Source organism: Pristiophorus japonicus, chromosome 10 (genome assembly GCF_044704955.1).
Source record: "Pristiophorus japonicus isolate sPriJap1 chromosome 10, sPriJap1.hap1, whole genome shotgun sequence".
NCBI lineage: Eukaryota > Metazoa > Chordata > Chondrichthyes > Pristiophoridae > Pristiophorus > Pristiophorus japonicus.
Window position 1 is genome coordinate 126,033,790 of NC_091986.1, and position 13,651 is coordinate 126,047,440.

Sequence of the window (13,651 nt, forward strand, 5' to 3'; positions counted from 1 at the left end):
GTGGTAATCTGTCTTGGCTGTCAATAGTCTTCTTGGATATTCACGTTTTTCTTAAAAACTAATACTGAATCCTTTTTCTGTCTCTTCTGTACCTGTCTTCTGTCAGAAATAAAGATTTCAGGCACAGGTAAGGCAATGATATGTACTACTTAACTTTGTTGAATAATATAGTTATTTGTTTTGCAAAAACACCTTAAGCAACAGTCAGCTCTGTGAAGTTAGTTGCAATTGTTACACTGTGATAGTGATAGGCAGAGTGGAACTGCTGTCGGGTTAAGAGAAAAAATCAGATAATACTGCAGTACCCATCTGTCATTTGGAGTATCATTGGGAAATGAATATAAATGGAGCATTTCATGCCACACTGTAATGGCCTTGATCCCTTTGAAGGTCAAGGCGTTCAGATATAAAGATAAAATAGTCTAGGGAGAATCAAATGAAATAATCCAGAGATGGGGATTCCAATTAATAATGCCATTATTATTCTCTCACAGTCAATAGCCAGCAGTGTTTGGGGAAGGAGTTCAGCTGTGTGTAAGTTCAGCTGAGTCTGTTGTGGTGAATATTTCATGTCGTTGAAAGTTTTATTTTGTCTTCATAAGAAAGCAATAAAAACACATAATAAAAAATCTTAAATTGCAAGAGTAACTATTAAATATTCTTGGGAAATCTTGTGAGGCAGTCCTAGAGTTCTAGTACAGTGAGTAATTAAATTGAAGCAGTTCACACCATAAAGGCAAATGAATGGAAGCATGATGAGTGAGTGCCATCCCTGAAATAACATTTAATTTATGTGCTTTCTGCTGTCAGATATTGGTGCAGAAGGAAATAAGAATTTCCATTTTGATACACAAATTAGTCTTCACTTTTTGTATAAAATGAAATGCTGTGCCTGGTTCATTTAGACGAACAGATCTGTCACCTCTTACCATCAAATGGTCAGCAAAACTGGCCATTCCTTTTCTTCATTAGATGGTGGTATAGCTTGGATTTGAGAGCCCTGATTTGGGAGCCAGTGCACTTACGATATCTGTATTGTCCAACAAAGCTAGCCATAAATATGGTTACAGTGACACAATTTTAGCTACGTGCACTAATTCTAGTTCATACACTCAAACAATACAGGTAAATGCACCTTATGTGTACATTTATTTAACAATAATCTTTCACACTCAGTAACCAAAGAACTAAAGCACTCAGTGATTTAAAAAAAACACTTGCACACTCTGCTTTTTGTCATACCATTTTGCCAACAAATGAACAAAAAGGTTAAAGTACACAAGCATACGCTGTGTAAATATGTGTATTGTATAAAATGCTCAATGACGGTGTATGTTACTCCATTTTTATTTACTAATCAGAAATGCAATTTGTCACATGTGGCTAATGGCTAACATATTGAACAACACTGCACTACATGACAAGATGGCCTGAAATGAAATATTCATCTGATTTGACCAGTGAAGACTAATGAAGCTCATCAGATGGAGGTGTGAGTTGGGGAGAGGGGAAGGAGCAGGCACTAGCTGTATATAGAAGTTCACCACAAACACCAAATGGCTATTTTATTAAAAATCCACATCCTTAAGACAGCAATCATGCCGTTTAAATATATTAGTTTACCCTGTAAAATGGTTGTCAATGTGCTATAAAATTAAACTGTCTGCATTGTGGACAACCTCAGATTTGCAGGAAATTCATGTTATGATTAATAGAGTGCTCAAACCATGAAAGGAACCTTCCAAAAATGTCCAGAGTGTCAGCCATGGCAGTAGCACTGGGAGTAGAGAAGGTGATGGCAGGAACCAGGAAGCACAAGGTGGCAGTGGGAGACACGTCCTGAAACTTATCGAGAATTTATGCTGCGATATCCCCAAATTTGTAAGAAACTTGCTTTGTGGAGATGTTGGGCACCCATAATACCGTCGCGGCATGATGACCATGATGGCTGCGGGTATTTGGGGGGGAAGGAGGGATGAAATGGTGATGGCGATATCCTTGAGTGTCACAAATAAAAGAAAAAAAATCACAACATATATAAAGGGGAAAAAAATGAAAGAGACAGCACAACAGGCTCTCAGGCTTGTTCAAAAATATAAGCGTGAGGCTCAAGGGGGATGTCAGGACCAGGTATTGCAAGAGGCCCCTCACCAGGTAAAGAAAGTAGGCCACAGGAAAGCAAACTGGCTGGCACAAGGGCTGAAAAATTAAAATTTCAAATCAATTATTTTTATTTTTCAAGTAAACACTTAAAGAGGAAAGAAGGTCCAAAATATTAAAAGTCCACATAACAGTACAGTAACATCTAATGTGTGTGACATCAGGCCGGATGAATCTGTGGCAAGCAAGGTGTGATACATCTTAAAATTGAACCCTTCTGTCACAGCGCCACCTGCAGGTCTAACTCACAGTATAATGGATCGCCCATGGGGCAAAGGTCCCATGATTCCATGCCCCCACACACCATATTTAACATATAACAAGTTGGTCACCCATGGATTTGCACATGGGAAATCAAGCTGTGCAATCTTCAAGTCAAGGAGGGTTAGAGTGTTCAGGCTCATTGAACCAGGACACAGATAGGATTGCAAAAATAGATGGGAAAAAATAGGAAAGAGGTTGAAGGTCGAACAGGGGGTGGGATGGAGAAGAATGATAAAGCAATGTTGGGGTGAGGTGAAAGCTGACAGGGTAGGAAAAGACAAAGGTGGTGCTGAATTACAGGATAGTGGTAGAAAAAAGGTAGACCATAGGAATATTCGAGGTCTTTATGGGGGTGAGGGGGAAGGAAAAAATTGAACATTTCTGGAGGAAGTCACAGTGAATTTGGAGGCTACAATGAGCAGCTGCACTGTCGGAACCAGTGAAAAAATTACATTAAGAACAGGGGAGCAGTGGAGGGGAGATTCATGTGGAGAAGAGATGAGGGAGTGGGAAAAGGATGAGGCGAGGGGGAGAGGTTAGAGAGAGAGGAGTGAGAACAGTGGGTGGAGGTTGAGCAAGGGGAAGAGTTACCTCGACACTGTGTTCCAGCAGAAAGTCACACCCTATAGGTTAAATAATTCAAATTTGTTCAGGGACAGGAGGGTGTGATTACGAGTGAGGCAGGTATAGGGACCCAGGATGTAGTGATGGAGGAGCCTCAGCCCTTGCAATTGTCCAACACGTACGAGGTACTTACTCCCTCTGTGGATGAGAGCAGGGACTGCAGGGAGGATGAGAAAACTGACCACAGCACCATGGTACAAGAGGCCATTCAAGTTGGGGGAGTAAAAAGAAATGTTGTAGTGGTAGGGGACAGTATAGTTAGGGGGTAGATACTGTTCTCTGCAGCCAAGAGCGTGAGTCCCGAAGGTTGTGTTGCCTGCCCTGTGCCAGGGTTAAGGACATCTCCTCTGGGCTGGAGAGGAACTTGGAGTGGGAAGGGAAAGATCACGTTATCATGGTCCATGTAGGTACCAACGACATAGGTAGGACAAAAAAAGACATTCTTCTGAGGGAGTATGAGCAGCTAGTGGTTAAATTAAAAAGCAGAACTACAAAGGTAATAATTTCTAGATTACTACCTGAGCCACGAGCAAATTTGCATCGGGTAAATAAGATGAACGCATAGCTCAAAGATTGGTGTGGGAGAAATGGGTTTCGATTCATGGAGCATTGGCATCAGAACTGGTATAAGAGGGTGCTGTTCCGTCAGGACGTGCTTCACTTGAACCATGCTGGCACTAGACTCCTGGCGAATCAAATAACTAGGGCTTTAAACTAAATAGTGGGGGGGAGGGATCAGGTGAGCAGAAATTTAAAGTCCAAACGAAACCAGAAGGCAATAGTGCAGGGTAGCGATAGGGGCAATGATAACCAGAATGTGACAGAAAGCAAGAGAGTGTATAAAGATAAAAGTGCATCAGAAAGTGGGGTCAGAGTAGGGAAAAATGGTACAAAGACCAAATTAAAAGCTCTCTATCTGAATGCACGCAGCATTCGTAACAAGATAGGTGAGTTGACGGCAAAATAGAAATAAATGGTTATGATCTGATAGCTATTACAGAGATGTGGTTGCAAGGTGACCAAGGCTGGGAACTAAATATTCAGGGGTATTTGACATTTCGAAAGGATAGGCAGAAAGGAAAAGGAAGTGTGGTAGCTCTGTTAATAAAGGATGAGATCAGTGCAGTAGTGAAAAATGATATTGGCTCAGAAGATCAAGATGTAGTATCAGTTTGAGTGGAGATAAGAAATAATAAGGGAAAGAAGTCATTGGTGGAAGTAGTCGATAGGCCTCCTTACATTAGCTACAAAGTAGAACAGAGTATAAATCAAGAAATAATGGAGGCTTGTAAGAAAAGTACTGCAATAATCATAGGTGATTTTAATCTTCATATTGATTGGACAAACCAAATTGACAAAGGTAGCCTTGAGGAAGAGTTCATAGAGTGTATTCGGGATGATTTTTTAGAATACATTGTGGAACCAAACAGGGAGCAGACTATTTTAGATCTGATAATGTGTAATGAGATTGCGTGAATTAATAAATGTAGGTCCCTTGCAGTCGAATTCAGGTGAATTTATAATGGGGAACAAAGAAATGGCAGACCAATTGAACAAATACTTTGGTTCTGTCTTCACGAAGGAAGATACAAATAACCTTCCGAATGTACTGGGGACAGTGGGTCTAGTGAGAAGGAGGAACTGAAAGATATCCTTATTAGGCGGGAAATTGTGTTAGGGAAATTGATGGGATTGAAGGCTGATAAATCCCTGGGGCCTGATAGTCTGCATCCCAGAGTACTTAAGGAAGTGATCCTAGAAATAGTGAATGCATTGGTGATCATTTTCCAACAGTCTTATCGACTCTGGATCAGTTCCTATGGACTGGAGGGTAGCTAATGCAACACCACTTTTTAAAAAAGGAGGGAGAGAGAAAATGGGTAATTATAGACCGGTTAGCCTGACATCAGTAGTGGGGAAAATGTTGGAATTAATCATTAAGGATGAAACAGCAGTGCATTTGGAAAGCAATGACAGGATCGGTCCAAGTCAGCATGGATTTATGAAAGGAGAAATCATGCTTGACGAATCTTCTGGAATTTTTTGAGGATGTAACTAGCAGAGTGGACAAGGGAGAACCAGTGGATGTGGTGTATTTGGACTTTCAAAAGGCTTTTGACAAGATCCCACACAAGAGATTGGTGTACAAAGTCAAAGCGCATGGTATTGGGAGTAATGTACTGACGTGGAGAGAGAACTGGTTGGCAGACAGGAAGCAGAGAGTCGGGATAAACGGGTCCTTTTCAGGATGGCAGGCAGTGACTAGTGGAGTGCTGCAGGGCTCAGTGCTGGGACCCCAGCTCTTTACAATTTACATTAACGATTTGGATGAAGGAATTGAGTGTAACATCTCCAAGTTTACAGATGATACTAAACTGGGTGGCGGTGTGAGCTGAGAGGGGGATGCTAAGAGGCTGCAGGGTGACTTGGACAGGTTAGGTGAGTGGGCAAATGCATGGCAGATGCAGTATAATGTGGATAAATGTGAGGTTATCCATTTTGGGGGCAAAAACACGAAGGCAGAATATTATCTGAATGGCGGCAGATTAGGAAAAGGGGAGGTGCAACGAGACCTGGGTGTCATGGTTCATCAGTCACTGAAAGTTGGCATGCAGGTACAACAGGCGGCGAAGAAGGCAAATGGTTTGTTGGCCTTCATAGCTAGGGGATTTGAGTATCTGAGCAGGGAGGTCTTACTGCAGTTGTCCAGGGCCTTGGTGAGGCCTCACCTGGAATATTGTGTTCAGTTTTGGTCTCCTAATCTGAGGAAGGACGTTCTTGCTATTGAGGGAGTGCAGCGAAGGTTCACCAGGCTAATTCCAGGGATGACTGGACTGTCATATGAGGAGAGACTGGATCAACTGGGCCTTTATTCACTGGAGTTTAGAAGGATGAGAGGGGATCTCATAGAAACATAAAAGATTCTGATGGGACTGGACAGATTAGATGCGGGAAGAATGTTCCCGATGTTGCGGAAGTCCAGAACCAGGGGACATAGTCTTAGGATAAGGGGTAGGCCATTTAGGACTGAGATGAGGAGAAACTTCTTCATTCAGAGAGTTGCTAACCTGTGGAATTCCCTGCCGCAGAGAGTTGTTGATGCCAGTTCATTGGATATATTCAAGAGGGAGTTAGATATGGCCCTTACGGCTAAGGGGATCAAGGGGTATGGAGAGAAAGCAGGAAAGGGGTACTGAGGGAATGATCAGCCATGATCTTATTGAATGGCGGTGCAGGCTCGAAGGGCCGAATGGCCTACTCCTGCAACTATTTTCTATCTGTCTATAATCTCATAGTAAAGGATCCTCTTGGGAAGAGTGATCATAGCATGGTAGAATTTCAAATTCAGTTTGAGGGTGAGAAAGCTAGGTCACAAACTAGTGTCCTGAACTTAAATAAAGGTATGAAGGCAGAGTTGGCTAAAGTGGACTGGGAACATAGATTAACGGGTAAAATGATAGATGAGCAGTGACAAACATTTAAGGAGATATTTCATAATGCTCAGCAATGATGTATTCCAATGAGAAAAAAAGACTAAGAGAAGAATGAACCATCCCTGGCTAACTAAGGAAGTAAAGGATGGATCAAATTGAAAACAAAGGCATACAATGTTGTGAGGAATAGTAGAAGGCCAAAGGATTGGGAAATTTTTAGAAACCAGCAAAGAACGACTAAAAAATAATCAAGAGAAAGAAGATAGATTATGAGAGTAAACAAGCAAGAAATATAAATATATACAGTAAGAGCTTCTACAGGTATATAAAAAGGAAGAGATTAGCTAAAGTAAACGTTGGACCCTTAGAGGACGAGACTGGGGAATTGATAATGGAAAATAGGAAAGTGGCAGAGTCTTTGAACAAATATTTTGTATCGGTCCTCACGGTAGAACACACTAAAAGCATCCCAATAATTGATAATCAAAGGGCTATTGGGAAGGGGAAGCTTAAAAGGGAACTAGGAGAGAGATTAAAAAGCAGGGCCTCAAAAGTAGTAATCTCCAGATTACTCCCGGTGCCACGAGCTAGTGAGTACAGAAACAGGAGGATAGAACAGATGAATACGTGGCTGGAGAGGTGGTGCAGGAGGGAGGGCTTTAGTTTCCTGAGGCATTGGGACTGCTTCTGGGGGAGGTGGGATCTGTACAAGCCGGACGGGTTGCACCTCAACAGAGCCGGGACCAATATCCTCACGGGAGAGTTTGCTAGTGCTGTTAGGGAGGGTTTAAATTAGCTTGGCAGGGGGATGAGAACCTGAGAATAGATTCAGTAGGGAGGGGAGTAAATCTGGAATTAGAAAGCAAAAATGAAGAAAGTGAGTTTGAAGGACAGAGGAAAGAAGCAGGAAAAAAAGGGTTTGAAAAAAACAAATTTAAAAGCTCTTTTTGTCTAAATGCACGTAGCATTCGTAACAAAATAGATGAATTGACGGCACAAATAGATAGAAATGTGTATGATCTGATAGCCATCACACAGATATGGATGCAAGGTGACCAGGACTGGGAACTAAATATTCAGGCGTATTTGACAATTCGGATGGACAGACAGAAAGGAAAAGGAGGTGGGGTAACACTGTTAATAAAGGATGGGATCAGTGCGTTGGTGAGAAATGATATTGGCTCAGAGGATCAAGATGTTGAATCAGTTTGAGTGGAGATAAGGAATAATAAATGGAAAAAGTCACTGGTGGGCGTAGTCTATAGGCCCCCTAATAGTAGCTACACGGGTGGACGGAGTATAAATCAAGAAATAATGGAGGCTTGTAAAAAAGGAATGGCAATAATCATGGGTGATTTTAACTTTCTTATTGATTGGACAAAGCAAATTGGCCAGAGTTCATAGAGTGTATCCAGGATAGTTTCCTTGAACAGTATATTGCGGAACCAACCAGGAGCAGGCTATCTTAGATCTAGTACTGTGTAATGAGGCAGGATTAATAAATGATTTTGTAGTAAAAGATCCTCTAGGAATGAGTGACCATAGCATGGTTGAATTTCAAATTCAGTTGGAGGGAGAGAAAGTTGGTTCTCAAATCAGTGTCCTAAGCTTAAATAAAGGGGACTACAAAGGTCTGAGGGCAGAGTTGGCTAAAGTAGACTGGGAAAACAGATTAAAGTATGGGACAGTTGAAGAGCAGTGGCAGTCATTTCATAACTCAACAAAAATATATCCCAATGAGAAGGAAAGTGCAAGAGAAGGGGTAACCATCTGTGGTTAACTAAGGAAATAAGGTCGGGCATCAAATTGGAAAACAAAGGCATACAATGTGGCCAAGACTAGTGGGAGACCAAAGGATTAGGAAATTTTTAAAAGCCAGCAGAGAATGAATAAAAAAATGATTGAGAGGGAAAATAGATTATGAAAGTAAACTAGCACAAAAAATAAAAACAGATAGTAAGAGTTTCTACAGATACATAAAAAGGAAAAGAGTGGCTAAAGTAAATGTTGGTCCCCTGGAGGATGAGACTGGGGAATTAATAATGGAGAACGGGGAAATGGCAGAGATGGTGAACAAATATTTTGTATTGATCTTCATGGTAGAAGACACTAAAAACATCCCAATAGTGGATAATCAATGGGCTATAGGTAGGGAGGAAGTTAATACAATCATGATCACTAATGTAGTCGTACTAGGTAAAATACTGGGACTAAAGGCGGACATGTCCCCTGGACCTGATGCCTTACATCCAAGAGTCTTAAGAGAAGTGATTGCAGAGATATTGCATGCATTCGTTGTAATCTACCAAAATTCTCTGGATTCTGGGGCGGTCCCAGCAGATCGGAAAACCACAAATACAACGCCTCTATTTTTAAAAAGTAGGCAGACAAAAAGCAGGAAACCATAGACCAGTTAGCCTAACATCTGTGGTTGGGAAAATGCTGGAGTCCATTATTAAGGAAGTAGTAACGGGACATTTGGAAAATCATAATACGGTCAAGCAGAGTCAGCTTGATTTTATGAAAGGGAAATCATGTTTGACAAATTTTCTGGAGTTCTTTGAGGATATAATGAGCAGGGTGGATAATTGGATAAAAGGGGAACCAGTCGATGTCATGTATTTGGATTTCCAGAAGGCATTCAATAAGATGCCAAATAAAACGTTACTGCACAAGATCGGCTCATGGGGTTGGGGGTAATATATTAGCATGGATAGAGGATTGGCTAACTAACAGAAAATAGAGAGTCGGGATAAATGGGTCATTTTCAGGTTGGCAAACTGTAACTAGTGAGGTGCTGGGTCCTCAACTATTTACAATCTATATTAATGACGGATGAAGGGACTGAATGTAGTGTAGCCAAATTTGCTGATAAAAAGTGAGATGGGAAAGCAAGTTGTGAGGAGGATACAAAGAAACTGCAAAGGGATATAGATAGGCTAAGTGAATGGGCAAACATTTGGCAGATGGTGTATAATATGGGAAAATGTGAGGTTATCCACTTTGGTAGGAAAAATAAAAAAGCAAGTTATTATTTAAATGGAAAGATTATAATATGCTACAGAAGGATCCGGGGGCTCCTTGTACATGAAACAGAAAATGTTAGCATACGGGTACAGCAAGTAATTAGGAAGGCAAATGGAATGTTGGCCTTTAAAGGGGGATGGAGTATAAAAGTAAGGAAATCATTCTACAACTGTACAGGGCATTGGTGAGACCACACCTGGAGTACTGTGTACAGTTTTGGTCTCTCTATTTAAGAAGGGATATACTTGCATTGGAGGCTGTTCAGAGAAGGTTCACGAGGTTGATTCCTGAGATGAAGGGATTGTCTTCTGAAGAAAGGTTGAGCAGGTTGGGCCTATACTCATTGCAGTTTAGAAGAATGAGAGGTGATCTTATTGAAATGTATAAGATTCTGAGGTGGCTTGACAGGGTAATTACAGAGAGAATGTTTCCCCTCGTGGGGGAATCTAGAACTAAGGGACATAGTTTCAGAATAAGAGATCGCACGTTTAAACAGATTTCTCTCAGAGGGTCGTGAATCTTTGGAATTCTCTACCCCAGAGAGCTGTGGAGGCTTGGTGATTGAATATGTTTAAGATGGAGATAGACAAATTTTTTAATGATAAGGGAATTATCGATTATTGGGGAGCGGGCGGGGAAGTGGAGTTGAGGCCTAGATCAGATCAGCCATGATCTTATTGAATGGCGGAGCAGGCTCAAGGGGCCAAATGGCCTACTCCTGCTCCTATTTCTTTTGTTCTTATGAGACAGTTGGGAATAAAAAATGGAACTCCCGAAAAATGAATTAACTAAAAAGAGGAATTAATGATTTTTGAACAGCTTTACACAGCATGGGGAAAACAGAACTAATGGCAGGGAGATAGAAATTAAATGAATTGAAGAGAAAGTTGACAAAATTAACTAAATAAATAGAGGTTAATAAATTGAAAGTGCTTTAGATATCAGAAGCATTAATTAAATAAAGACCATGACTTCAGTCAACATAATTAAATAAAGATTGGGCCTTCATTGGGGAAAATTAATTAAATATAGGGTCTGGTCTGAAGGACCCACAGGAGATCTGTGGAGGGACACCAGTGCACAAAGCGAGTCAACTGATTGGTCAAAAACAAAGTAGAAGATGATAGGCCCAGGAGGAGTACTGGCTAATCAGAGCCGCCAGGATTAAAGACCTGCAGGGATGACAGAGAGGGAAAGTGAAGGGGTTGATCAGTGGAGGCAAGTAATGGGCCTCAGTTCAAATAGGGCAGGCAACTGCAGATGCACAACAAGCCTGAGGTCAATAGGAGCTGGTGCAGAATGATTTGAAGGAGCGAGAACATGCCCTAATTGGGAGCAACAGCAATTAGTACAAACAACCTTGACAAAATTCAAATCTATAAGTAAATATAGAACTGTTCTATTTAAATGTAGAGTTAATCTAAAGCTTAAATTGTGTTTTTATCTTTTTTTAGTAACAGCCCAGCACACAAGTACTACCTTTCTGTGGATACTGTGTCAGGATCACTGTATCTGTCTGATACAAATAGCAGACGTGTTTATAAAATAAAATCCCTCTCTGGAGTCAAGGACATCACTAAGAATGCTGTGGTCGTGGCTGGGACAGGGGATCAATGCCTTCCTTTTGATGAAGCTCGATGTGGTGATGGTGGAAAAGCGATTGAAGCCACTCTAACTAGTCCAAGAGGTAAAGTCTCCAGCCAATTGGTTATTTCAGCTTTATTTATTTTAATGGTTTTGACCATCGGTACCAGAAATTTTAGTAGATAGTCTTGCCTTTGGATCGGAAGTAAGTTGGAAACACACTTTGGAGCCTGTAGCCACCCCCAACAACAGTATATCAGTTTTGAAGATTACTGCTAAGATTGCAGTTATTCTATATTATCATTCTGAGACCAGTAGTCATAGGGGTATAAATTCAGTGCCGCCCGAAACAGGTCACACCTACCACTGTTGATGTGTTTCCACCTCCGCTATGGATGAGGTGGCCTCTCGTGTGAAATTCAGCTCTTTGTCATTTTTTTCAAGCGGACCATAAGTTGGTCATAATGGAGACAGTAATGCGGTGGTAAGCACAGTAGAGGGGCGGAAGGGGAGATGGGACGGAGTCTCCACCGCTGTCAGTCATCTCGTACGTCACCTCGTCTCTCCCCTTGACTTAAAGGGGAGAGCTGCTGCGAACTCTGCGATTATTTTAGTTAGGTCCACTGGGCCACCAGGGAGGGTTTTGACTGGGCCAGCAGCCTGAAACCCAAGAGGGGTGTCAGGCTGCCTGTTGGTGGCCTGACCAAACCCGGGGGCATAATTGTCAGGCTGACCTGGCAGTCAGCCGACAAAAAAAATAAAATGGCAGCCGCGGCAGTGCTCCCTCTCCTTGAATGGCTGCCGCATAGCCATGTCGCGCACACAACATAGTGCACCGACTAAAAATACTGTTGGGGGCACCGCTCGGTGGCCAAAGATTTATTACGGTGAAATGTGATTGAGGTGCGAGAGATCGGCGGTGCACGCTTTGATGATGCACTTAGGAGGGGTTGGCAGCAGCGGGTGGAAATGGGGACTGCCGGAGAATTTCGCTAGCGGCGGCCATTCAACTCCAAATCGGCGGTCATTCGACTCCACCGTGTGGCCGCCACTTTCGGGCAGTAAGAGGCATTTTTGGGAGCCAAGAGTGTCCAATTGATACTAAGGTTTGCTCTGGCTGTGACTCTGACTTTGCCTGTCAGGAGGGAGCTTTTTGTATATGTGCTTACTGATATAAATGGAGCTTCACACCCAAGAGCAGCTTCATTATAATGTTAGGAGACAGTAGGCAACAATGATCACTTTCTCATAGCATTATAGAGACTGAATAACTAAGCTTACAAAATGCCTAGGAGATCAGGGGAATATACTCCGGTTCATTCACACTGGAATTATAGAAAGACCTTGCTTTTTTATAGCAACTTTCACATCCTTAAGATGTTGCAAATGTAGCAGCCAATTCTCATATAGCAAGGTCCCACAAATAGCACTTGAGATAAATGATATTATTCCACTTTGTTTGAGGGATAAATGTTGGCAAAGCTACCAGGAGACCTCCCTGCTCTTCGCCATGGGATCTTTTACAGCCATCTGAAGAGACAGCTCAGGCCTCATTTTAACATTACATAAGAAGGCATTTCCTTCAAAACCAATACTTGTCAGTTCCTCACAAATATCAACCTCGATAATATGCTCATGTCCTAGAGTGAGGCTTTAACTCCTGACATTCTGACGCAGAAGTAAAATTATGACTAATCTCTATGATGTAGAGCCCAAGATGTTGAAGATAGCCTCCTGGATGGGGTCTTAGGGTTTTGCATTGCTTGGCTTTAGTGTACTCAACAGCACGACCAAGACTTGATTCCCATGTTATACTTTCATCTTTATGTCAATACAAATCTGAAACCGCTGTGTGTCACCATGAAAATGACAGTTGTGTTGTATGAAATGATACAATGAACTCCGTACTGTGAGCCAGTGACTAGGTGTAACCTGGTCAGTCTTTAATGGCTTCCAGAAGTGAAGATACAAAGGTGAAGTTCAGGTTATATACTGGACCCAGCACGAGTGTATCTATGACCCTAAGACCTCTGACGGCAGTGCCCCCTGTTGGTGGGCAGACCTTATATACATACATTACATCACTCTCCCCCAGTTCTTAACACAAGTCCCTATTTCAAGTTCAGACGGTCCGGAGCCCTTCACTCCCTGGTTGAGTACAATCCGAGTCTCTCATGGCTTGGGGCTGGGCGTTGACCACAGTGGATTCTTCTGATGGCTGGACGTGAGTTGGTTAGTCGTCTAAGCTCGTGGTGTCTTCTTCCAACTGTTCTGGTTTGTCAGTGTATCTTAGCTTGATTTGATCAATGTGTTTCCTGCACATCTGCCCATTCTTGAGCTTAACCATATACACCCGGTTACCCTCCTTATCCATAACATTGCCCAGGAGCCACTTGGGCCCTTGACCATGGTTAAATACATACACTGGGTCATTTACAGATATGTCGAGTGACACTGCGGCACGGTCGTGATACCACTGCTGGCGGTGATGTCGGGTTTTGACATGATCGTTAAGGTCAGGATGGACTAGAGAGAGCCTGGTTTTGAGGCCTCTCTTC

At 42.2% G+C, this 13,651-nt stretch overlaps 1 protein-coding gene across 3 annotated transcripts in view; it reads left to right on the forward strand.

The window, feature by feature from the left end:
• Positions 1-13,651, forward strand: part of tenm4 (teneurin transmembrane protein 4) — a 969,538-nt gene that overhangs the window by 865,454 nt on the left and 90,433 nt on the right. For all 3 annotated transcript variants that reach the window (XM_070892063.1, XM_070892064.1, XM_070892065.1), the window contains one exon: positions 10,964-11,196. In XM_070892063.1, coding sequence (XP_070748164.1) covers positions 10,964-11,196 — 233 coding nt within the window. The remainder of the gene's footprint in view (positions 1-10,963; positions 11,197-13,651) is intronic.